Consider the following 27,576-nt stretch of genomic DNA (forward strand, 5'->3'; position numbering starts at 1 on the left):
GGGATGGTCTAGACAGTATTTGGTCCTGCCATGCGGGCAGGGGACTGGACTCGATGACCTCTCGAGGTCCTTCCAGTCCTAGAATCTATGAATCTATGAATCTATAACACATTTTTCAAACATAGCGCAAGCAGTTTTTGCAATGAAAGAAAGCAGCTGGAACAGCTTTAGTGTCTTGAAGCAGAAGTTTTCCAAAACTGATTGAGCAAGATATCCTTAGGTACAGTTTTCTGCCCAACATCAGATGTATAGGCCATTAGTCTATTTATTCAGGGGAAAATAGGTGCATTTCTGCATAGGTTTGTACATAACAGGATCTTGCTTTGGTTCAATAATATCAATATAAGACTTTGGGTTTTTTTAAATGAGATTACTAACTCCTTGCTTACCACATTGTCTTTGGTTTAGCAGATGACAACATAATCCTCATTGCTAGGTTCACCATGTATTATTTTTGCTGAATATATAGCCCTTGGCACACAGCATGTTGGTGTACGTGTGCACATTTAGATGTATTGTTGAGCTTTATTCAGTCCTGGAAACATAATAGCATGTTTCAAGTACAAGCAGAAATGTTACTTAAATACGTACATGAATTGGCAACATCTTTAGCTCCTCTTTATACCTTCACTTAGATAAGAAACATGCCCATTTTTTCTCCAAGGCTGTACATAATATGGACTCGGAGAAAGGGTGTTCCAGGGGTGACCTGGTGCTCTGTCACGTGGAGTCTTTTGCTTCTTGGATCCGCAGGAGAGGGCGGAACATCGTGGAAGGGATATTCTTGCCTTTTGGCTATTTTTGGACTCTTTTGTAGTGGCCTTCATTTCCCAACCGGCCAGTTTGGGTAAGAGGCTGTGAATGAGAGATTTTCCTGCTTTCTGATCACTGATAAAAAGAGCAGTTTTGCAGGCTAGGTGATGGTGCAGTGAGGAATGTTGGTGGTCCTGTTAATGGTCGCATCCTGAAGCAGTAACCATCCCTGTTTTGGGAAAGGGGTGGGTTTGAAAAATGGGAGAATGTGTCATTCACCGGGATTGACCTCACACTTTCAAAAGTCTCTGACACTCTGCTGTTTGAGCTCCTGAAACAAGCCACAGAAGCCTACAGCTGATGGTGTTGGTGAATACAGTGGATACAATGTGCTCTCCCTCTTGTGTCTTTGCATACCTTGGGAGTCTGCCTTCAGATTCTTCCTGTGGACTTGAATTTGGAAATAAAATAAAATATTGAGGATAGCATGGGCCAGCAATGGGTGAAGTATTCCTCTGAATTTTGGCAGGCGTCATGGCTTTAAAAACAGTCTGCATTGGCTACCTGCTGTCCAGCTGCTCACAACATTTTCTGTCTATCAAAGCCATTGAAGAGTTTTCTTCTGGACTGCAGTCTGGGCTAAGTTCTGTTTTTTTTGGCGATGATCAGAGTCAATGTTATAGCAATGCAGTTATCTTTGAAATGTAATGCTTTTGTATAATATAGTCTGGAATGCATTTTAGTCGCTGTTTAATTCCAGTTCTTCATTACAGTTCTTTAATTAATGCCTGTGTGACACAAAGGTTATTTGTTTTGGAAAGAAAAGCAGCTTTGGCCAAGTACTGTAGTTGCAATAATCAATAAGATTCCTGAGTAGATGGAAGCAGTAGAAAATATAATTACAGATTAAATGTATGTTGTATCATCCATCAAAATAGTCACGTAAGTATTTACGAAATGAATTTGTGACTGGCAGCTTCAGTTGCTGATTTACTTTTGGAACTCAAGTCCCACAGAGAATATTCTTGCAGTACAAGGTATGTGGAATGCTGGCACCGGTTCTTTCATGGGTGTGTAAGCAAACAGTCAGTGGACTCGCTTCTTCCAAAACAACTATAGGATGTTGGTTTCAGCCATAGTAGTCAGTAACTCAGGGCCAGCTTTTTTGTTGCTCTACCTCAATCTGTGTAAATTAAATACCATGTTTTCTTAGTAAGAATTTGTCAAGGTTTTTGAGCTTGCTTTTTTTATTTTATTATTTTATCTTCACTTATGTAGGTATGAGGGCCAGATCACAACCTACTATTTATTTTATTATTGCTGGGCAAAAAATGGGAAATGTTTTCATGAAAGTGTTTGCAAAAGAATTTCCCCTTATTCCATGAAAATGTTCAAAGTTCAAAAATTCTTGACCAATTCTAATTACTCATAAACTTTAAGGCCAGAAGGGACCATCATGATCTTTTAGCTGACCACCTGCACATCGCAAGCCACAGAACCTCTCCCTCCCACTTCTATAATAACCTCTGTATGCGTTACTGACATCCTCCATTACTATTTATTTCTATTGCAGTAGTATCTTGGGGCTCCATCTTGCTAGACTCTAGGCACACACAATGAAATGTTGGTGTCTCCTCCAAACAGTGTACAATCTAAGTAAAATAATTCTTATGTGGAGGAGACCCTTGAAGTATGGATCTTCCCTTCCCCACATGCAAAAGAGTCAGTTGCCTTCTGCAGAGACTTCTAAGAGTCTGGTGATCCAGGGAAAGGAAGGGATGGGTAGTGGCTAGGGCTGCGGGAGTATGATTGGGGCAAGAGCAGGGATGTACATGGGGTTGCTCATTGTTCCCCCGCACCAGCATGCCCTTAAACGTTTCTCATAGAAAACTAATACAACCAGAAAATGTATTAGCCACATGTGGATTTGGGATTTGCCACCATCCTTAGTGCGAAACTCTGGGTACCACCACCAGCTAGGGAAGTTCTTACAGCAGGGATCTGTCAGACCCATGCTGCAAGGTGGAGGGAGTGTGCCTCCATGTGGGCGGATAAAGGATGAAGCTAAATATAAAACAGGCCAGGGCAATAATCACAGAATCGTGGGACTGGAAGGGACCTTTAGAGGACATTTAGTCCTGTCCTCTGCACTCATGGCAGGACTAAGTATTATCTACACCAGTGTTTCCCAAACTTGGGATGCCGCTTATTTAGGGAAAGCCCCTGGCGAGCCAGGCTGGTTTGTTTACCTGCCGCGTCCGCAGGTCCGGCCGATCGCGGCTCCCACTGACCTGTTTTTCCCCTTAGACTTGCTTCCCAAGGAATCTTACCTTCCAACTCTCTGAGTTTGCTAAAGTCTGCCTTCTTGAAATCCATTTTCTTTATTATGCTGTTTTCCCTCCTACAATTCCTTAGAATCATGAACTCTCTCATTTCATGGTCACTTTTACCTAAGCTGCCTTCCACTTCCAGATTCTCAACCATTTCTTCCCGATTTGTCAAAATCAAATCTGGAACAGCCTCTACCCTAGTAGCTTTCTCCACCTTCTGAAATAAAAATGGTCTCCAATACATTCCAAGAACTTGTTTGCTAATCTGTGCCCTACTGAATTATTTTCCCAACAGATGTTCCCCATCACCACTAAGTCCTGTGCTTTGGATGATTTTGTTAGTTTATAAAAAGCCTCATCCACCTTGTCTTCCTGGTTAGGTGGTCTGTAGTAGACCCCTACCATGACATCACCCTTGTTTTTTATCCCTTTTATCCTAGCCAGAGACTTTCAGCAAGTCTGTCTCCTATTTCCATCTCAGCCTCAGTCCAAGTATATACATGTTTAATATATAAGGCAACACTTCCTCCCTTTTTTTATCCTGCCTGTTCTTCCTGAGCAAGCTGTACCCTTCTATACTAGTATTCCAGTCATGTGCATTATCCCACTATGTGATGCCAACAGTCATAGTTGTGTTTATTAACTAGCATTTCTAGTTCTTCCTGCTTATTCCCCATACTTCTTGCATTAGTATACAGACATCTAAGATACTGATTTGATTCCCCCCTATGTTCCCTTTTGTTTCTCCCTTATCCCTGCTATAACAGCCCATGCTTCCCCCCAGATACCGACCCGTCTCCCAGGTCTCCATATTTTTGACTACCTGTGAGCTTTTGTCTCCTGCCCCCATCCACCCTAGTTTAAATCTCATATCACTAGATTAGCTAGTCTGTATCCAAACATACTTTTCCCCCTTCCTTGAAAGGTGGACCCCATCTCTACTTAGCAGTCCTTCTTCTGGGAACAGCATCCCATGGTCAAGGAAGCCGAAGTCCTCTTGCTGACACCATCCTTGCAGCCAGGCATTCACCTCCAGGATGCATCTGTCTCTGCTAGGGCCCCTACCCTTGACTGGAAGGATCGAAGAGAACACCACCTGCGCTCCCAACTCCCTCACACTGCGGTACTCCCAGAGCCCTGTAGTCACTTCTGATCTGCTGAGGGTCATACCTCGCAGTATCATTAGTGCCCACATGGATGAGTAGCATGGGGTAGTAGTCAGAGGGCTGGAAGATTCTCATATCACCATGTAACTAGACACAGATAGATTTTTGGTCATGATTTGGCTGGAAGATTCTCGACAATCCCTCCATAACATCTCGGATACAGGTCTCTGGCAGGCTGCATAACTCCTGGGATGCCATGTCAGGCTGACAGATGGGTGCCTCCGTCTCCCTCAGATGAGAGTCACCAACCACCACTACCTTATGTTTCCTCCTGGGAGCGGTGGCTGCGATCCTCCCAGCCTTGGGGGTACATGGCTTCTCCTTCTCCACCTTTGGGGGCGATTCCTCATCGCTCGTTGCCAGGGCAGTGTATCGGTTTTCCATCACCATGGTGGGTGGGATGGGAGTAGGGGTGGCACACTGCCTGCTGACAAAAGTAGCCAGCAGCCTCCCTGTGACAGGACACTAGACACATTTAAAAACAATTTTACAAAATCTGAAACTAGATAATGATTAAAAAACAGGAAAATAGATAATGTTTAGAAAATAGAAAAGAACAATAATTAGAAAATGAGATGGCTTAAAAACTGAAAAAGAAAAGACATGAATAAAAATGATAAATGGACATGAAAAAATATACTAAAATAGTATAAAATGTATTAAAATAAGTTTATGGGCAAGGGATTTAAAAATAAAGCAAGTTTAGCAGGCAGTCTGCTTTACATCACTTCAGACATTTTCCTTGCTTGCTTGTTTTGCCTTGCCATTTTAGGGCCTGACCCAGCACATATGTAGGTGAGTAACTTTACTCTCGTGAGTGAGTTACTCACTTTGTGTTTGTAAATTGAGCCCCCTGAAGTGTGAACACTTCATGGCTGGCAATATTTTTTTCTGTATGCTTGGAAAGTGCTTAATTCATTTTTGGATGCTACTGCAATATATATTAATATGACATAACATTATGTATGATTAACATTTGAAATGTGAATGTCTATATTAAGAGCCTGAGTGTCTATAAAGGGTGTGTGTGTGTATATCACACACTTGGACACAATTTGAGGGGTAAGGCCTCATTTTCAGAATCATGCATTATATTTTAGTTTAGGAGAGCCAGAACGATGTTTTTTTCTTACCCTGACAGCATTACGCACTTGCTAATGTGAAAATCTGTTGTCATGAAAGACGCATAAAAGTGAGAAGGAAGACAGCTGCCAAGGAATACAATAAACATCATTCTAAAGTTTCCAGTAATTTTAGTTTGAGGCACTACTCCTCTTTCATGTTAAAAACCACACTAAATGCTTTATTAATAAAACTGTTTATGGCACCTCACAACTGAATGCACTATGGCAATTTTATTCAATAAAAATATGTCACTGTCATTTCGTTAGAAGGGCACAGCTTGCTGTTCTTATATTTTGAGCTAAAGAATACTAAGTGCCCAGAATAGACTGAAGATAAATAAAATCAGCAGCCACACTCCTGCATGTTAATCATAGAATGCTGGAAAGTAGAAATGGAGGAGATCCATTAGACTATGTTGGGCTTGATCCTGCCAGGTACTGAGCACTTTCTGAGAGTGGTGGAGTGCCCCCTCAGCTCCTTCGGGATCATTGAGGGTTCAGGGCAAGATTGAGTCCCTGCTGTATGAATGTATATACTTGTGTTACATAGCATCTAATTGGCCCCAATTGGGCCCCATTGTGCTAGGCACTCTACATACACACATATGCACAACCAAAAAAGTCCCCTTGGTAATGCAGGTGTAACATGAACAGCCATACTGGGTCAGACCAGTGGTCCATCTAGCCCAGTAGCCTGTCTTCCGACAGTGGCCAGTGCCAGGTGCTTCAGAGAGAATGAACAGATCAGGCAGTCATCAAGTGATCAATCCCCTGTCGTCCACACCCAGCTTCTGGCAATCGGAGGCTAGGGACACCCAGAGCATGGGGTTGCATCCTTGCCCATCCTGGCTAACAGCCATTGATGGATCTATCCTCTGCGAACTTATCTGGTTCTTTTTTGAACCTGTTATAGTTTTGGCCTTCACAACATCCCCTGGCAAGGAGTTCCACAGTTTGACTGTGCGTTGTTTGAAGAACTGCTGCCTATTAATTTAATTGGGTGACTCCTGGTTGTTGTGTTACATGAAGGAGTAAATAACACTTCTTTATTCACTTTCTCTACACCATTCATGATTTTGTAGAACTGTATCATATTGTCCCTTAGTCATCTCTTTTCCAAGCTGAAGAGTCCCAGTCTTTTTTAATCTCTCATACGGAAGCTATTCCATATTCCTAATAATTTTTGTTGCCCTTCTCTGTGCCTTTTCCAATTTCAATATATCTGTTTTAAGAAAGGGTGACCGGAACTGCATGCAGTATTAAAGGTGTGGGCACGCCATGAATTTATATAATGGCATTCTGACATTTTCTGTCTTATTATCTATTCCTTTCTTAATACAGTGAAACCCCGCTATACCGCGATGTTTGGGGTCCAAAAAATTACATCGTGCTAAATGCGGGGTCGCGTTATAGCGGTATATTGATGTGCGCCGCCAAGTGCCCCTAGTGCCTAGTTTGAGGCGCTACTCCTCAAGGTGGTGCATTGATGTGCGCTGCCTAGTGCCCCTAGTGCCCAGCAGGGGAGAGAAGCTGCGGCCCCGCGCCTGCCGGGGATTGTGAGCACCGCAGCCCTGTTGTTCTCTGTCCCCGGCAGGTGCGGGGCCACGGCTTCGCTCCGGCTTCAAGAGGAGCCGCGGCCCCGCCCCTGCCGGGGACAGAGAACAACAGGGCTGTAGGCGTCGGTGCTCTCTGTCCCCGGCAGGCGCGGGGCCGCAGCTTCTCTCCCCTGCCTGGCACTAGGCGGGGGCACGTCAGTGTCCCGGCAGCCATCATGGCGTTGGGGACCACTGGTACAGTACATACAGTACTGTATTACTGTGTGTCTTAAAAGGGGGCCAAATTGTGATCGCGTTATATGCAATTTCACGTTATGGCGGGGCGCCTTATTGCGGGGTTTGACTGTAGTTCCTAACATTCTGTTAGCTTTTTTGAGCAGATGTTTTTCAGAGAACTATCCACAATGACTACAAGATCTCTTTCTTGAGCGGTAAAAGCTAATTTAATACCAATCATTTTGTATGATTGGGATTATGTTTTCCAATGAGCATTACTTTGCATTTATCAACATTTGTTGTCTACAGTAGTGCAACCTTCATTCTGATTTTAAATATCACAATGATTTTAAAAAGAAGACTCCTTCCCCCTCCCCTTTCCCCCCACTACTTAGGCATTTCAACATGAATGATATCTAGGATATCTTCTTGCTCTGTTCCATCCTTGTGAATGTAAAAGTTTATGCTGGCTTGATTCCTTGGCACAGTACAAATAAAATTAAAGCAGATTTTATTGTAGAAATAATTTGGGATAATGATTATATTCACCTTTTCCCCTTACTCCCATTTTTCTTATGATTTTTGTCTTAAGTAATTTTATTTAAATTTGAAAAAGGGAACTGTTATTAATGAAAGCTTTTAAATGATTTATTTTAAATTAGTTATTTCCTCATGTCTTGCTATATCCCCATGTATCTGGGAATGAAGGAGTACTCTGTGACTGACCTTGTGCAGTACTACAAAATGTTCTGAGCCGTGTGTATACACACATTTTTGGGAGTGGCGTGGGGTCCATCAAGATAAGTGATTTTTCTTTCATAGTTATAGTTGTTTAGAATGATGTGCCAAAGTGACATAGGGCCTTTACCTCAACATTTTAAAAATAATTAAGTGGGGTTTTAGCATGCATCTCCTGCTTAGTTTACTGGAAGCTTCACCGTTAGTTTTTTTGCCAGTTTGAAAATACAATGGTTAGTGCCATGCTGCTTTGTCTATATCTGTTAGCTTTGCAATATGAAGCTTTGGGGTATCATTCTTACATGAGATACTGGTAGAGACAAGAATCTTTATAATGCCTAAAAATAAACCTGGGGCACGATCTCTATTTTCCTCTAGTCTCCCAGAATCTGATAAAACCAGCCCCATCTACGCTACAGCTTCCGCTGTTGTTATGATTGGTGGAGAACTAAGGGCCCCAATTTTCCTGGGTTAGCTGAGGCTACAGTGGTAGCCACCTCCTCCTCTGGACTCCTTGCCAATTCTCTTACACCAGGTAAGTCGAGTAAGAGAGCTGGGATCCAGTGGCCATTTCTACCTCACCACCACCTGTGGAATGGGGAGAGGAGAGTGCAGCAGTCTTGGGGGCTACTGCACTCTTAAGATGTGATTGAGCAGCCCGAGGGAAGGATTATGCTTCTTCGAGTGATGATCCCTATTGCATTCCACTGTGGGTTACGCATGCACACCATGTGCCTGGAGCTGGAAAATTTGAAAGTAGTGTCCGTTGGTCCACCTATGCGCCCTTACTTGCTGCGTACTTCTGTCCAAGGCGAAAAAAGGATGGGGTGGACCGACCGCGTCTCCAGTTACTTTTCCCCGCCACATGGTCCGGGTCGGAGCCTTCAGTGTAATTGTCTCTGACGCAGTTTTAATAATTACGGTTACGAATAGTTTTATCAGATTTAGCTGTAGTTTTACTAGGTTTATTTCTTTCCTAGTTTTAGTAGTTACTCGTTTTTAACAGTTAGACTAGAGCAGACTTGGGGGATTTTCCCTATTCCTGCCCCCCGCAGAACTCCGGGCTTCAAACTCTGTGCTTTTTGCCCGCAATCCTTCTCTGTCACTGACAAACACCAACTCTGCCTCTACTTCCTGGGAGAAGCTCAGACTGTGGCTAGGTGCAGTATCTGCCAGTCCTTTCTTAGCTGTACCCAAGAAGTCTAAGCACTTTGTCTCCGCAAGCATCTCGTGGAGGTGGCCATGAGACAACATTCAGACCCAGGCCGGGGTTCCCCCCCATGTATATTAGCTTGATTCAGCAAGGAGTGTGCCTCCTGCTGCTACGTCTGACTCCGGTGCTGGTGAAACCACCCCCAAAAGCCCAATGGCAGAGCCTAGTCAGGAGATTAGGAAGCAGTTCCATGCTTATTGGAGTAAGTCTTCCTCCAAGTCCAAGAAACTGGACATTCCCTCCACCAGCTCAGCACAAGGGGACATAGCATGTTCTAAGTCTCACAGGCACGAGACGAAGACCCACAAACAATGGGATACAGCTGTTCCGGGCAGTGAACTGTTGTACTGCCATCTCTGGCATCTCACACAACGTGAGACCCTCCTGCACCAGGAAAGACTTCAGCGCTGCTACTGGCAACCGGAGAAGAGAGAGTGCCCCTTACATTAGGGAGATCCAGATATGTGGCTGCACCCCATGACGTCTTCGCCTTACTGGATCCAGAGTCTCTTCCTCCATTCAGTCCTTCCACTTCCAGAGAACTCATGTCCCTGCCACGGGATATGCCTATGGTACTGCCTCCTCGCATGTGTTATGCACCGCTCTATCGGCACCAATGGTACCACCATTGGAACCAGAGTCCGCCTTTTCCTCTTCTGATGAAGTGGAACTGGGGGAAGAACTGTCTACACCGTACCACTCCTATGCACCATCACATAGACTGACACCCATGGGAGCAACTACCTCCTCACCTTCCCCAGAGCCACTGGTGCCCCATGCCATGGGGACTCCTGCAACCTCCTGTTGATCCTGCTTATTGGCCACATTGGGAGCCCTGAGCACAGTATTCTCCTTTGGAGCCCACCCAGTCTGCACGAGTCGCCACCTGTTTCTCCCCCCCACCTCCCCTGAGGGATCCATCAGGCATGCCCATGGGTCAGATAGCGGAGGAAGAATTTTATACCCCAATTCTGGCAGTTCTGCTGGAGCCAGCTAGATTTCCATCCTCATCGCCGGACGAAGCTGTGACTACATCACCCCTTTCCTTACTGGATAACTTCAGACAATTTCAAGATCTTTTACAGGGCGTTGTGGGGGGAACTCCACATTCCTATGGAAGAGATCCAAGACTATCAGCATAAGCTTCTGGACGTTCTCCGTACTTCGGGACTGACCAGAATAGCACTACGATCAACGAAGCCATACTGGAGCCAGCCAGGACACATGTGGCACACTCCTGCCACGTGTACCGCCACCCTTAAAGGAGCAGAGAGACGCTACTGTGTCCTGGCCAAAGGCTCAGAATTCCTCTTCTCCCACCCAGCTCCAAACTCACTGATATTTCAGGCTGCTGCAGAAATGGCTAAACAACAAACACCCTCGAGCCACACCTGCGGACAAGGAAGGGAAGCATCTGGATCTACTGGGGAGAAAAGTAGTCTTTTCCTCCAGTTTACAATTCAGGACAGCCAATTATGAAGCATTGTTGGCTCAATATAACTTCTTGAATTATGCTAAATTAGAGGAATTTGCTAAGACTGTGCCTGCTTTCAGACCCTTGGCAAGAAAGGACAACTCATAGCCAAAACTGCCCTACAATCCACAGTGGATGCGGCTGATGCTTCCTCCAGGGCCACGGCTACAGTCATCGTGACGTGTAGAGTCTTGGCTTCCTGCTTCTGGTTTTTCAAGGGAGGTCCAGAACACAATAGAGGATCTCCCTTTTGGTGAATCCCATCTCTTCAACCTGAAGACAGATGAGTCTTTGCATACACTAAAAGACTCTAGGGCTACTCTTCGCTCATTGGACATCTACACTTTTGCCTCGAAATGAAAGTCCCACTGCCCGTCATCCGCACAGAGGTACAGGTCTCCACAGTTTTACCAACATAGACCCTATGAACCTCCATGCAAGCGACAAAAGATCCAAAGGTCTCATTTCCCTGGGCCCCCCCTCAGGCTTCAGTCTCAAACCCAACCCAAACCAAGAGGTATTTTTGATGCAAGCTCTTGATGTGAGCTCGAGAGCTGCCAACCACTGAGCCTAACACCTCACGACTCTTTGACTCCTTTCAGAGGTTATCTAGCACTCTTTTTCACACTCAGAGTGCAATAACAAGGGACAAATGAGTGCTGAATATCATCCGCCCTGGAGATATGATCAAGTTTGTAATGCTTCAAGACCCTTTGCCCCATCCCCCTTCGGGGACCACTCTTATGACAGTTTTCTCACCCAAGAGCTGAACACCTTATTACAACAAGGATTGGGATTAACAACTTCCCCTTTTGAACCAATGGCGTCTTGATCCATGTCTCTCCTCTCCATGAAGGTCGCCTTTTTTGTTGCTATCACTTCAGTGAGAAGGGTTGGGGAATTCAGAGCTATGATGGTGGACCTGCCATTTACAGTATTCCACAAGGTTAAGGTCTCCTTACGCCTACACCCAAAACGTTTACCAAAGGTGATCTCCCAGTTTCAAATTAACCAATCCATTCACTTACCTGTTTTCTTTCAGAAACTGCATGCGTCTGCAGAAGAATATAGACTCCATTCCCTCAATGTCCGATGAAGTTGGGTCTTTTACCTGTAGAGAACAAAAACAATCAGGAAGTCCCCTAGACTGTTGTGGTAGCAGAGAGAATCAGGACAGGCCATATCCACCCAGAGAATCTCCAAATGGATTTCTGGCTGCATTAAACTCTGCTACCAGCTGTCGAACCTACCTCCCATCACAAGGGTAGGGCTTCACTCCACTAGAGCTGAAGCAATGACCACGGCATGTGCCTCTCATAGACATATGTAGAGCAGCCACATGGAGTTCTGTCCATACATCTGCAACACACTATGCCTTGGTACAGGACTCAGCAGTGCATGTCTCCTTTGGCACGGCGGTTCTCCGCATGACCCTTCCATCCCCAACCTTGCACCCTCGTCCAACTTAGGTCCTGCTTGTCAGTCATGCACAATGGAATATAATAGGGACCATCACTCAAAGAAGGAGAGGAGGTTACTTACCTGTAACTGGAGGGTCTTTGAGATGTGTGGTCCCTATCTGTATTCCACTTCTCGGCCTCCTTCCCCTCTGCTTTGGATCTGTCAGATTCACCATGGAAAAGAAACTGGAGACATGGTCAATTCGCCTCACCCTTTGTCGCCTCAGATGGGAAGCACAAGGTGCATGCATGGACCAATGGACACTACTTTCAAATTCTCCTCCTCTGGGCATACGATGTGCATATGTAACCCTAGTGGAGTACAGATAGGGATCACATATCTCAAAGAACATCCAGTTACGATAAGTAACCTCCTCTTTTCCAGTTACTTGCTGCTGTTTTCTATGAAAGAAGCCTGATATTTGTGTTCACCATGGAAAGAACTGTTTGCTGTGCTAGTTTATACTTCCAAAGTACACACAATACCATCTTTAACAGTCAGAACCCAACACCGACAAACCCTATGTAGACCAATTTCCAAGAAAGGCTGTCCTTCCGGGACAGCTGCTGAAATGTGCAAAAATGTATTTGTTTTATAGCATGCTCCTTTTTTAGGGGAATGATACTTGAGAAGGTCCAAGTCAATATCACCTGTCACTAACACTCTTTTCATTGCCCTTTGGGAAAAAACAGAGCACGGTTTTTATAAAAGTTATTACCTCTTGATAGTCAGCTGACTCCAAATCTTCTCTGGCAATTGTACTAACATAAGCATGATTTCCTTCTAACAACAGGCCATAGATGTTCTGAAACAGCAGGGATTTTATGAATATTTCATGAATAGCTTAAGTTAGAATTTGTAGGATTAAAAAAAGAGGAAACTGGGTCAAATTCGCATGGTTAAGTATCTCACTAGCTTAAAATACTAAACTCTGAAATGTGGCATATTTTAAAAGCTGAAATAAGATGCTCTGTGCTCTACTTGAGCACTTCAGAGTAAAGTAATTTTAATAAGGAAGGTTGTGTGGACCATTCTGGCAGTGTTGTGTGGGTGCCAAGTACAAGTTCTGAGCTTGGGAGCAACTTCAGAACATGCTTTCCCTGTTGGGCAAACTCATTTCCTCTGTATAGAATCCTCATCATTTCTCTGGGGATCGAGTGTATCACTGGGATACAGTGATGAGTGTTGGGGATACAGAATGCACACTAGATGCTGTATTCTCTGGAGCAATGTTGAGGTTAAAGACAGCACAGGTGCCACCTTCTTCCTTTCCCCGGGGGTGCTCAACCTCTGCTCAGGCCCTGTCTCCACTCCACCCTTTCCCCTAAGGCCCCACCCCTGCCCCGCCTTTTCCCGCCCAGTTGCGTCCCCTCCCCCAAGCGCGCCCCATCCCCTCTCCTCCCAGTGTCTTCTGCACGCTACGGAACAGCTGATTGCGGCGGGCGGGAGGTGCTGGGAGGGAGGGGAAAGAGTTGATTGGCAGGGCCGCTGGCGGGCAGGAGACGCTAGGGGGGAGGTGGGGTAGCTGACTGCCAGTGGGTGCCAAGCCCTGGAGCTATTTTTTTTTTTCTATGGGTGCTCCAGCCCCAAAGCACCCACGAGTCAGCGCCTATGAAAGACAGCTCTGGCATGAAGAGGAGGTGAGGAGCCTTTTTTGTACAAATGGCTATGAGGGCATGTCAGAGGTAAACAGAAAATTAGTAGGCACAAGAAGTGGGCCAAATTCATCAGAAAGTTAAGGGAACAACCGAACACAGTATGCAGTACCAACAACCATTGGCTATGAGTACTGTACTCCATCACTGCCTAGTCCCATGAGTTTGGATTACCTCGCCAGTCCTGCCACTCATACTGTAATGTCCTCTGTAGCTTTAAGTTCTGGCTCCCACAGCATAATTGTAAGAAATAGTCTCAACTGGAAGGGACTGACCTATGGTGATTTTACTACCTTGTTATTGAATGGTGCATATCATGATGTTAGTCTAACTAAGAGTTTCCCTAGGCTTCAGAAATTGCTCCTTTCTTGCTTTTGTGGTGTGAGCGATCTGATTTCTCAGCACTCAGTGCACAGTATGATCCAGTGGATAGGGCACGGCACTGGGAATCAGATAACCTGTGTTCTTTAGCTGGCACTGCCACTGATCTGCTGGGTGACCTTGGGCAAGTCACCTCAGCTCAGTCTCCGTCTTTTCCATCTGTAAAATGGAGATAACACTTCCTTTCCTTTGCAAAACATTTTGAAGTCTGTGGAAAACCATAGATGATATTATTCTTATCATTCTCCTACATCAGGCAATGTAAAATATATTCAGATTTTTCAGTTTAATTCCTAAGTATGACTCCTGCAAGATTTCCCCAAGATAAGTTCATCACTTTGAGCATATGCAACCATCTTCTACATAGAATGTGTGTGACTGACCTGGGGAACTTTTGTGTCTGAATTAGATTCCACTTGGAGTAGGGACTATTAGTCTGTACTTGCCAGGCACACTGTCAGCACTCAATAAACAGTAATAATCAGGAATCTGGGGTCGGGAAGGGAAGGTTTCTCACCCCTCCGCTCCCACTCAGAGACTAGTTGGGTGGATGAGGTGAGTGATGACAGATGAAAACATCACAGCTGTATAGTGGCTTTTAAAAAATCTAATTAAACATGGTGTGAAGGGTTCTAGTAACTTAATCTTTGCCCGTTTGAATATTTTGTGAATAGTCTTTTATACCTGCAGTATATAAGCAGCTTCCCTAGGTAGCCTAAATTAGGATTCAGTAGTTCTGCATCCCTGTTTGGCACTTCTTTGTTTTTTCCATCTTGTGTGTCACACACCTCGTTGGAGCTGTAGTTAGCCAATACAACTGTATTCGATGTTTTACCCATGCATTTTTACATGAACATCTCTGTGTACGTGGGTCCAGATTTTAAAGCAATTTAGGCATTGTTGCACTCAGCGTTGCAATACCTAACTGATTTAGGAACTTGCATCTCATTTTCAAAAGGAATTTAGGCACTTAGGAGTGTAGATCCCATTGTTGCGTCGCTGAGTGTAACAACGCCTAAATAACTTAAAAAATCTGGGCCTTTGTGCTTTAGATCCTCTTTTTTATTTTTTATTTTTTTTAAGGAAACGAACAGGTTTGCATTATGGAAAATTTATGGACAATTTTAGATCGAATGCATTTTAATAAGTTAAATGGTTATGCTGTAACAAAACTTGTAATGGTCTATGTGGTCTTTTAGAATATGGATATAACTAAACACAAATGTGTATATATAACCCCTTGTTTAGCACTATTATAGTAAAAGGGCTGTTTTATTTTAATTGTTGGTTTAGTGCTACATTTTAGGTTTTACAAATAAACACAAATCTGAGATAGGCTGTCTCGTATTTTTTCAAAGGCAAGTGGTAGGAAGGCTACGCAGCATAGGGGCCTCTAGAAGGGAAAATCAGTCGAGACTTCCATCAAATTCACTTGATATCTATGTGTTAATCTAGTCCTCCTTATCACAGCTGCCTTTACAAAGCCTCATCTTCCCTGCAGTTCTGCCCTGAGATGGGTTTTACGGATTTAACGAGAGCCAGATTGAGAATTATAATGGATGGCCCACATGGTTGTTACCAACTCAGTTCACTGGCTCAGAATGAAAGATCACATGATGTTGCTTTGTTAGATTACCCAAGGGGCCCAAAAGTGACTGTTAAAATATTTTTTCCCTTCAAAAAAACCCAAAACAAATCAAAGCTAAAACTGATCTCTGTATGCTTCACTTAAGCATCCATTCTAATTCCATGGGAGATATTTTCTTCTCTGACTGGGCTTTGTGACTTGTCAGAGTATTTTATCTTGAGCAAACCCTAATGTCTACATTCGTACACTGCATTAGTTTTTTAAAAAGGCAATAATGTTAATGACAAAGAAAAATAAGTAGACTTTCACCCCAGCTCTGTACTTTAACTACAGTCAAATTGTTTTAGCTGCATGCAGCTGACTGTATATATCTTTGTGGCTGACTGAATATATCTTTACCTTTTATTTTAACAGTAGGCTTTTTATAGCATTTAAATCTCTGGTCTTTTTCAGAGGGTGTGCTGTAGCAGGAAGAGGTTTCAAACAGTGTTTGCTCAGATTTGTTTTCAGTAAAGACCCAGGTTGATTTTCATCATTAAAAATGTTGAAAACCACCTGTTCACTGACAGTCAGCAGAGAAAATAGTCTAGTTCTGAGGTTTTCAAACTGTGGGGCATGCCTTCCTGAGGGGATGGAGGAATGTTCGGGGGGGGAGGGGGGCGAGTGGGGATGCCAAGTGTCTCGTGCCAGCACCGTGTGGCGGGGCCCAGGCCAGCTCTCCCAGGGCCCCCTCCTGACTTATCTCAGCGGGCCACCCAGCCTCTGGGTCAGTGTAAACATCTGCCGCGGCCATACCGATTTCTGTGCCCATCAGCCTCTGCGCCCAGCACTCGCTCTGCCCCCAGACCCAGTGGCACATGCCTTCCCCCACCCTGAAAACCTGGGTGGGAGGGGCAGAGGGACAGGTATTGGCCCTGCCCTAGTGGTGCAGCCTGGCTGCAAGGTAGAAGTGGCCCACTGCTGAGGAAGCCTTGGCTGTGCAATTGGTAAGTGTCTGTGTATTTGAAACTTACAGGTGTAGGTAATTTAATTAAAAGTTGGCATCAAGGTCTCTGTTAGGTTTATGAGTAGGCTATCAAGCATACTTTTGCATGTGTCTATTTTTGTCTGGGTTGGGGGGGGTGCATCCAAAAATTGTAACTCAAAGAGGGGGCTCAGCTCAAAAAGTTTGCAAACCGCTGATCTAGTTTTTAGTTGTATTAGTTAATTTTATTTGTTTCTCTCTCATTTCAGCTGTGAAGTCAGGTTGGTTACCACCACCACCTGCCCTGCCCCCTAGGCCTTTTGTATCACAGGTATGTACAGAATTTCAGTATGTGGATAATTGGTGTACAGTGGTGGTGGTTGTTTTTATACTGTGGTAATAAATACATGCAGGCTTGGATATCTAACCATTCTCATTATAAAGCTAATACTCATCTATAGAATGCTTTACAATGTCAGGCTTTTTGTGTATGGATAACGTTAACTTTGTTTGGTCTGTCTATCCAGTATGCCATGATGTCGTATTATTGACTCCTTCCAGCTCATCGTTGTGGAGCTGGGTATGTCCAGTAGAAAACGTTGTAATTTACAAGCTGTGCCATAAGGCTAGCCTGATGGTAGTGTTTGCTATCTGGAAGGCACAGGTTTGATTCCCAGCCTATTTCTTGCTTCTCAAGCTGTAAATGCTGTCAAGGCGGCAATGCAGGGAGCAAATGCATAGCACATTATGATATAGATTCATAGATTCTAGGACTGGAAGGGACCTCGAGAGGTCATCGAGTCCAGTCCCCTGCTCGCATGGCAGGATGTTACATATCAGTGTGAAAAGTCATGCTAAAAGGAAATAAGTCCCACGTTAGCTACATTATTGAGTGGCATGCTGTGATTTACCGACTTCTGGTTCATCAGTGTCACACAACCATTGTGTAAAGCAAATGGATCTAGGGTGACCAGATGAGATGAAGAAAATTTCAGGACATCGGGGGCGGGGGGCCACACACACACACACAAAAAAAAGCCGAGTGCAAATTGTGTCCCGACCAGAGATCGGTCGGGACACGGGACAAACAGCTAAAAATCGGGACAGTCCCGATTTTATCGGGACGTCTGGTCACCCTAAATGGATCTAATCATGAGCAGTCGTCCCAAGGAATGTACGATGTGTAGGTTCTTCAGTTCATAAGGAATGATGGATACGCAAAGGCCAGTTAGCTCAGCAAGACCTATCCTAGTGATTGCATCTTCACCTCCTTGTTTGCCACCTCTCTTAATCCTCTTCTATAAAAATGTCTGTCTAGCTGTTTTACTCATTTATACCATTGGCTCCAGTTGGCCTTACATGGCAATTTATTTTATATGTTAATCTTTCAGATGAGATGTAGAACTGAGTCCCTGACCACTGTGGAGCTAACATTCCGACTCCCCGTAAAAAGTGCATTGGCACCTTTGAGTCGACCATCAGCAGTCAGGACTTCAGTTTTAAATAAAAGTCAGAATCTCCAGCAGCATAGTGCCCCCTAATGGTAGGCTGGGGCATGTGTTCTCTAAAGGGAAGGTGGCCATTTGCTGGGTCACAAACAACAATTCTCTCTCCACCCCCTTCTTCCCTAAATTATCTTTGGAATTTGCTAAATTCTTCATTTGGAGGATTATATAGATTGCTGCCTTAAGCCTTCTTTGATCCAACTACAACCTTAGTGCATCCATCAAAGCTTTGCTTTGCCTAATCTCCTGTAAGTCGTGTCTATTCATCGCACCCCCTTCTACTCTGAATTATTGCTTCCTGCCTCCCTTATATCACTGCCATCATCAGCTGTACCCTTTCACTGCATCTCCATCTCCATTGTACCCTTTCACACTCAAAAGTCTTACAGTCACCGCTGTCTGGAAAATAAACAAACGAGCAAAACAAAACCCTTTTCTTGAGGATCAAACCAGTGCTACAGGTAATACTTTTGCTAATTGCTTATTTTCTCAGCATGTGATAGATTTTATTCTCTCTGACCATGCAACAGGAGAGACTCATATGTATTTTCATATCCAGCAGGGTCCTCACCATGTCACAAATACCGAGCCTGTTGCCCAGGCCAAATCCAGCTATGTAGAATTCAGACTAAAGGAACAGGTACGCTCTAAAATTGTAAACTATAATTCCCATGTAAAGTTCCTAATGCTTTCTTCTCTCCCATTACAATACGCTATTCCTTGCAAAATACATAGTGTTGGAGAAACATATGACACTTTACTTTTAAAAATTATCGGGGGTTGGAGGGCGTTACAGCAGGGTTTTAAAAAAAGATATTTCTACCTTCTCAGAATACTGTTATTTTGACTTCGAATTGAAAAATAATTTTAATAATATTTTAGACCATGTCAGCTGCATCCTTGCTCACATCTTCTGTGCCTAGTCATCAAAATGTGCCTTTAAATGGTCAAGATTGTATATAGAGGGTGGGGTTCATAATTCAACTTATCTGATCCTTAATTATAGCAAGCACAGCTATAACAAACATATGGATTACATTACCCAAATGGGGCCCTTGACTTAAAGAACATGAATAAATTCAAGCGAAGCCAATCTGTTTTCAGAATAGAGACAGGATCAGGAAGAACTGAAGTAAAACATTGAAACTGGCGTGACATACTCGGCTTTTACCTGTTTTAGGACTTATCTTGCTCTTCTTAAATTTGTTTCAACTAATTTTCTACAGTGTTATTGGAAATTCTTTTTATTGCCTTAACATTTCAAGCTCCATATATAGCTAAGCACCCTGAATCACAGATGTAGTTTGGGAATTAAATGTGTCCCAAGTATTTTAAGGCTGCCCTGCACCACTTGTGCATGCTTATGGTGTGATTATTTTGGCATTGTTTTGTAAATCAATTGATGGAGTGTAGGAAGAGGGAAACAATTTATTCTGAAGACTGGAGTTTTCCATGGATGACTGGGAGGCAGCTAGGATTGGTTAGGTGTTTAGAGTATGTGTTCCCTGCACAGTTAACCTGGGTGATTGGCACCCACCTTAGCCTAGTCCAGAGTGAGAGTCCCCACAGGAAAGCCCCACCCACGTTACTGCATCCTCGCTGTTTCTGCATTCACCCATGTGTGTCTGGGAGCATAGCCCATGGTTCTTTGTGTTGAGACTTTCTATGATTCTTTCCAGGTCAGTTGTGGGAGAACTTTGTCCTTCAGGGGGAATTGTGGGAAGGGTTTGAGGACTATCCGTACTTGAGTGAGTTAACTGGCATTCTCACTGCAAAGTGAGAGGGTTCCAACCCAAGTGAAAGTGGAGCTCAGGTTCTAATCCACCCCACAGCTGTGTAAACTAGTCTGGGCTTAAAGACTCTCCAGACCTGTCCAGAGGTTTTCCTGTGTAAATGGTAGGGGAGTGTAGGCTAAACCTAGTAAGAGCCCAGTTTAACTGTGCAGTTAAGACATACTCATAGAATGAAATTAAGGGATTCACTGGACACCAGGTACTGTTGTGCATCAGCAAGTTATGGTAGGATAGAAGTTTAACAATTATATTTTAATTGGGCAGAAGCTCCTGTGCGAGAGTAATCAATAACAATGTAGAAATGGAGCTTTAACTTTGGTCCTGTACTTTTGTAGTTTTCAGAAATTGTTTCAGCTTTTTTGTTAGACTTCCCTCTTCCTGCCAGTACTTCCTAGGCAGCCAACCTCACTATATTATTGAAACAACACAGTAATTCATAGCACTAAACACTTCTGGTTGTGTCACAAATTCATTACACTGTGCCCGCATCCAACCCACCACATTATTTATTGATTTATAGTTCATCTTAGCTAAATGGTGGATAAGCAGGTTTGGGCCATTGGGTGGTTATAGCACACTTAATAGCTTTGGGCAGATATAGCACTGGTATCCTCAACCCTGATCCTGCTTTCCAGGCAAAGTACCCTGTTTCCTAATAAATAAAACCCATCATGGCTGGATTAAGGCATAGGGTTGCCAGGTGCCTGGTTTTCGACCGGAAAGTCTGGTCGAAAAGGGAACCTGTCAGGGTCCAGTCAGCAGTGCTGACCGGACACTAAAAGTCCAGTTACTTGTAGTAACCGCCTCTGCCGCTGGGGGACGGGAAGAGCAGCTGCTGCTGCTGGAGCCTGGAGGAGCATTCAGCAACAGCTCCCGCAGAGAGAGGTTCTGGCGGCTCCCTGGTCCTGCCCCGAGCGTTGCTCTCCCTGCCCCGTCCTGCCCCACTCACTCCTCCACCCCCAGAGCATGCCTCTCCCTCCCCCAGCCTGCCCCAGTCACCCCCCCACCTCCGGAGCCTGGCTCTCTCTCCCCCATCTTGCCCCAGTTACTCACCCCCAGAGTCCGGCTATCTCTCTCCAGCGTCTTGCCCAGTCACACTTCCACCCCTAGAGCCCTGCTCAGCTGGCAGGGGGAGGGTGATGGAAAGAGCAGCGAGCGACGATGGGATGGAAAGAGGAGTGGGCCTCGGGCGAAGAGGCGGAGCAGGGGGCGGGGGAAGTTCCGGCACTCAGTGTCCGGTTTTCACAAATTAGAAAGTTGGCCACCCTACATAGGCACCAGAGGCCTATGTCAAGGACCTCTGCTCCTGGAGTCTTGTGATTACATCCGAATCTCAGTTCTTATTTTTTTTAAAAAAAGGAAAGTTGCTAGATTTCATAGTTGTGAAGAAAATTTTGAAATTGTATGGGCTATGCCCCCCAAATGTAACCGATGCAGAGATGTTTGCCTGAATCTGCAGACAGCTTAAAACAACAGCTCCGAGTGATGTGCACTGTCCCATGCATCAAAATGGCTTGCGGCTCTGGGTGCCCCCGACAAGGCCAACCCAGCAGAGGACTCTGCATGTAGCAGAAGGAGAAGAATGCAGCAGGCCTTGCCCACCAACCAAAGCAGATATACCCTGGTTATTGGGGTAAATATTAGTGGTGGTGTGTGGGGGGGCTGCTGCCACTCATGCCTCTTAGGAGGCAGAGAGGGCCCATCTTGCTTCTTCTCTGGTGTAGAAAGGATCATCATACCGCTGTCGCTGCCTGGGAGGGGAAGGAGGGTTCTGTTATCATCACTTCAACTAGGGAAGGGTGTGGCTGGGCACAGAGCCATGGGGGCAGAGCTCTGGAAGTGTTTGCCAGAGCTGTCGTTAGGGCACTGCATTGCCTTAAACTGGCCTTGTTCCTCAGCCCCTCTCTTGGGCCTAAAGGAGTTGGGAATGTTGTCTTCGGGTGAGCTAATAATGAGGGAAATGGCAGCTGGGTTTGTTCCCCAGGACTCTGTCACTCGTAGCCCTGTAGGTAGATTTGTGGGTGTGCATGCATCCTTGTCATCTATCTATAGAACTTGAGGATGTGGTTGATTAACCATGCATATACTTCTTCTTGACTTTCCCTGAGGAACTACTGTAACCCATGTCCTCTGTGATCTTATCTGTTGTCAGAGTCTGCACTGAGTCCAATCCTCATCTGTATCATTTCACACAATGGACCCCTGTTTCAATATAATTTTCACCAACATTTTTCCTAATGCTCTGAAATCAATCTCAGTGTTCCTGTGGTAACTGCAATAAATAAATTTGCCTTTCATCAGTGCTTAGATACTGTAGTGTAGAGAGGTATCCAAGCTATTGTTTATGGTCTCTTAATCCAGTTTACAATCCACATCTCTGTTTTCCTCTGTAAACCAATTTGAATTAATTTTTCCTGTAAGATTTTGTGAAACACAGTATCAAATGCTTACTAAAATCCAAATATATTACATCAGCTGCATTACCTTCATTCACTGATATTGTGTTTCTGTATTTTTTAAAGGCAATCCAAGTTTGCCCAAGTCACTGTGAAAGTTTGCTGGAAAGACTTTTTAATAGAAGCAGCAAAGAGTCCTGTGGCACCTTATAGACTAACAGACGTATTGGAGCATGAGCTTTTGTGGGTGAATACCCACTTCGTCGGATGCATTCACCCATGAAAGCTCATGCTCCAATACGTCTGTTAGTCTATAAGGTGCCACAGGACTCTTTGCTGCTTTTACAGATCCAGACTAACATGGCTACCCCTCTGATTTTTAATAGAAGTAGATTTACACAAAGGCTAGTCTTCTGTTTTGGCTAATAAATTATTTTGAAGTATTTTCCATCTACAGATCTAGTGTGTTTCCTTCTAATATTGGGTGTATGTAGTTCCACTGCTATCTTGTATAATACACAGTGGTGGTTTTTGTACATACTCCTCCTGCAACATTTTCTTAGATATAGGAATAAACGTGTTTTTCAAATTTTCCTCCTTGTGTCTACAGCTGATAACTCGAAGGATCAGTAATTAAGGAGGGATGGAATCAGTCTAACTAGATTGTCCAGTATCTACTGCTCTAAGTTCTTTGGGCCTGGGCCTGTCTCTTTGTTCTGTGTTTGTACAGTTCCAAATACAGTGATGTCCAGGTCCAGAACTGGGGCTCTTAGGCACTACAGTAATATAAACAGTTAATAATAACAGCAGGTTAGGGAGACAAGCTGGCCAGTGTATACACACAAAATACATGTTATTTAGTGGCAGCAGGGATCCATGCTAATAATGATGGAGAGTAGGGATGAAATTATTAATCAACTAAGCAAAATAACAATTTGTAACAATATATATTTACAACTGGAATTGACTTTGAACACACATGAATGAGGTTCCGTTTGAACTGAACTGAGCACATGCACCCAAAGATTAGATAGGGCCCATATTCTTTTATCTAAAACAAAATAATACCTTATTACAGTTGGCTTTTGGGTCTACAGGAGCTGGTTTCAACAGCTGCATAGTGTGGGGGATTTATTAGCACATTAATGTTAATAGGAATTATCGAGGTACACTGAACAGAAAATAGGTGTTCAGGGTTTTATCCAGAGTCAGCTAAATAAATGCAGCATATATCACACTTAAATTAGCACTCCTAACTTAAATTGCACTATACTGGTATCTTCCACTGCATAAATCACTATACATCTCAAGTCCTGCATGTACTACATGAGGGGAGACGTGGAAAATGAGGGACTATATATTTTGGCTGAAAAACCAATTATTCCTAGCCTCCTCTCCCATAGTCTGGTTTACAAAATTGTTGGTTTTGTAAATTGATGCTGATTCTTCTGTAATTTATTTTTGGAAACTTGATTACTATTTTCACGTTTGTACTGGTGATTTCGGCACACATTGATTAAAAAGTATACACTCACTCAAGTAAATAAGAACATAAGAACGTCCATACTGGGTCAGACCAAAGGTCCAGCTAGCCCAGTATCCTGTCTTCCGATAGTGGCCAATGCCAGGTGCCCCAGAGGGAATGAACAGAACAGGTAATCATCAAGTGATCCATCCCCTGTCGCCCATTCCCAGCTTCTGGCAAATTCTTTAAAATAAATGGAATAGTTAAGAAGTCGTGAACTGTAGAGCCTTAAAAGATTAAAATCTTGAGTTTCTAATACGGTATTCTGTAGACTGAAGGTTAGATTGTGCAACCCTTATAAATTTTTGGTAGCCTTTCTTCACCTTGGGAAGCACTTACTCAATGAGGTTAATTTGATTATTATATCACTACGTTCTCACCAGTGTAAGTAAGGTTTACGCAATCTAGCTGTGAAAGTATAAATTATTGTTATTTTCCAGTAGCATCTAAGGGCCTGATCCAAGTTGCTGGAAGTCAGTGAGAGTCTTTCTGTTACTTTCAGTGGGTATTGAATCAGAACCTGAAGGTCGCAATCAGATTGGGGCCCCATTTCAGCAGGGACTGTAAACATAGACCAGGGATGGGCAAACTTTTTGGCCCGAGGGCCACATCTGGGTATGGAAATTGCATAGCGGGCCATGAATGCTCATGAAATTGGGGGTTGGGGTGCAGGGGTGGTGAGGGCTCTGGCTGGGGGGTGCGGGCTCTGGGGTGGGCTTGGGGATGAGGGGTTGAGGATGCAGGAGGGTGCTCCGGGCTGGGACCGATGGGTTTGGAGGGCGGGAGAGGGTCAGGGGTGCAGGCTCTGGGTGGCGCTTACCCCTATGCGTAGGAGCTGGAGGGAGGGACATGCTGCTGCTTCCGGCAGCCGCGCAGAGCGGGGCAAGCCCCCTACCCCACTTCCCGGCTGGAGCTCAAAGGGCCAGATTAAAATTAAAATAATATGCGGACCCTGGGCCGTAGTTTGCCCACCCCTGGCATAGACAAAGAGAGTTCACAATCTTGTATCTGTAATTTTTAAAAGCAAAATAGTTGAAAAAATATTTTTCTAATTTTACTGCTGAGATCAGGATACCATGTATCTGTTGGAACTGCTCATGACATCACAAACCCTAAATCAGTGCTGATCTTTTCTCAGTAGCTGTGATAACATCAGTGCAAAAATGGATCCTGAACACAAGGCTTGTCAGGAACAGTCAGTAACGAAAAAAACGATTTTCAATTATTTAATTTGAAATGAGTTACATTTGAAAACTGAGACATTATTATTTTTACAACTGTTAGAACATTTAGATCTAAAAATGTAGCCTGGTACTGGATAATTCCTTAAAGTTTTCACACTATTCCTTTTTTAAACGTTAATGATATCTACTATCTAACCCTATTCACAGACTTCAGTGCTTCCTTTAATCAGGGTCTAAATAATTATTAATCAACTATCCAATTACCATTGAAATCAATGAGTCATTCTGATGAATTTAATGGTCTTTGGAACCAGGCCCCTTCATGTGTGATAAATAAGAAAATGCATTCCATTTTAATACTACCAGAATTAAAAACAGAGCTGTCAACAGGATAATCTCTGTGAGGGTCCCTTGAATGTGGAATTCTTTTCTCCCCCCCTTGGTTCCAAATAGCCCAAGTCTGCTGACCTTTAGGGGATCTAGCATGACCTATCTGTTCGCACAGGCATTCAGGGAAAGTAAAGGCATTGAGTGAATGGGACAGAATATGTTGGTTTGTTTCTATTATTCTATTGTGGCTGTGTTTTTGTTTAAACATTAGGCTAATTGGCGTGCTTTTTTATATTGAATCTTGATGACATTTGTGCATGTGATTGTAAGTGCTGGCAGGACATCTAGAGCTCTAGATAAGTACATTTTTGTTTTAGAAATCAAAAGGAAATAATGTATTGAGGTTATGGCAACCTAGTACTTGCATACGCAGTGGTACAAGTAGAGCGAATCTTTTCTTACATTATTAAGTCACGGTAAACCCTTTTTTTAGCCTGTATATCCAAACATTGTATTAGAAAAAAAGAATTGTTTTATAAAGGATTGATACAGTCCACCCTATTTGCTGTGGGTTAACATATGGTGTATAATCAATGTGTTAGATGCTAAAGAAGACTGTGACTGTAATAAAACTATAAATCGTCTGTAGTATGAAATATTCTGCCATCTGTCACTTTGAATACAATACAAGTGGATTATCCTCCTCTGTCAGGGGAAAATTATATCTTAAATCCAGAATAGCCAGACCAGAAAAATAAAAAGGGTTTAAAATGATAGCGACCAGCACATTTAATAAGTTATTTTGGGGTTCAGTGACAGATGCAATGAAACCTTTTCTAAAGTGGTTTCCAGAGGGAAACAAATCTCTTAAATAAAAAAAAAAATTAATTTTGTATTTTGCTGCAAAAATTGTTTAAATGAGAATCATATGCCTGTGTCTCTAACAGAGTGCACATGCCCCCTTTCAGCTTATATTAATATGGTTCTATTAAAGTGGAGTATTAAAGCAGATTGTTAATGTTTCCATCTGGGTCCCATGCATTACTTGCAGTTGGGTTGAACATTGTGGCCACTTTGTGCATATTTACTGCCTTTTCCCCAAACCTTATCACCAGCTCTCAGATAGCTTTTTTAAAAAAGCGCTTATCAAAATTTCAGGATTGCACAGTGCTGAGAAAGCAGTCAGCACTCTAAGATCTTGGCAGCTTGTTGCATTTGCATCCCTATAGGTTTTCTTTCTGCCTTATCACTTACAGTTTTTGTAACAAGCTGTAAAAAGAATTGACAGTTCAATGTGGTATATACCAGGCTCACCGAAACTGAAAGGAGAAGGCTTGTTTTTTTTGGAAATAGCCTTTAAACAGAAAAATTGGTTTGAAACACAAATATGTGAACATTTAGAAAGGAGAAAAAGATGCCCCTCAAAATTAATCTATTTATAGGTGACAGAAGGGTATAATTAGTATCCTATAGAGTGTAAAGCATGAGTAGTCCACCTCACCTTACAGGTAAGCTCTTCTGCACTCCCCTCTTTGTAAATTGAAGAAGTGGCACTATAAGTGATCAGCATCGGGTGATCCTGTGAATGCTTTTGCACATATGGGTAACTTTTTTCACTTGAATAGTCTCATTGACTTCAGTTGGGCTACTAACATGTGCAAAGTTACTCTTGTACATAAGTGTTCATATGTGCTGGAACGAGGAATGCTGCCACACCCCTGGCTTGAAGTGGTTTCCATCATATACAGGGTTTATAGTTTGGTTCAATAGCTCTCAGCACCCCCACTATAAAAATTGTTCCAGCACTCCTGTAAGTGTTGGCAAGATCAGGCCCTCCATATGCATTTCTCTCCTGCAGAAATGTTTCAATATAACTGAAATATGAAGTGTGTTATCTATTTTGCTTTGGAAGGTCAATCATGCACTTCCTTCTAGCAAAGTGAGGGTGGAATCTGTGTATAATCCTGCTTTGCTTGAGGAGTGAGGACCGGAACCTAAAAACAAAAATGAAATGTAAAATAATGTAATTTTTGCATTTATCTAAACCTGTCGTCTGAGGACTTCAAAGTACTAAACAATTAAGCAAGTCTTGCAACAACCCATCAGATAGATGTTGTTACTGATGACAGTAGAGAGGTTATTATGGCTGACTGGCCCAGGGTCACAGAATGAAGTAGTGAGTGTCTGAATAAAAACCAGGGGCCCTGACACTGTCCTCTTCTCT

The 27,576-nt window shown here is 43.5% G+C and overlaps 1 protein-coding gene across 1 annotated transcript in view; it reads left to right on the forward strand.

The window, feature by feature from the left end:
- LOC113406058 (ralBP1-associated Eps domain-containing protein 2-like) overlaps nucleotides 1-27,576 on the forward strand; it is a 140,884-nt gene that overhangs the window by 94,980 nt on the left and 18,328 nt on the right. Inside the window, exons 14-15 of the mRNA XM_029910713.1 lie at nucleotides 16,889-16,950; nucleotides 18,684-18,764. Of these exons, the coding sequence (XP_029766573.1) occupies nucleotides 16,889-16,950; nucleotides 18,684-18,764 (143 nt within the window). The remainder of the gene's footprint in view (nucleotides 1-16,888; nucleotides 16,951-18,683; nucleotides 18,765-27,576) is intronic.

This window comes from Terrapene carolina, unplaced genomic scaffold (assembly GCF_002925995.2).
Source record: "Terrapene carolina triunguis isolate 2854851 unplaced genomic scaffold, T_m_triunguis-2.0 Scaffold22, whole genome shotgun sequence".
Lineage (NCBI taxonomy): Eukaryota > Metazoa > Chordata > Testudines > Emydidae > Terrapene > Terrapene triunguis.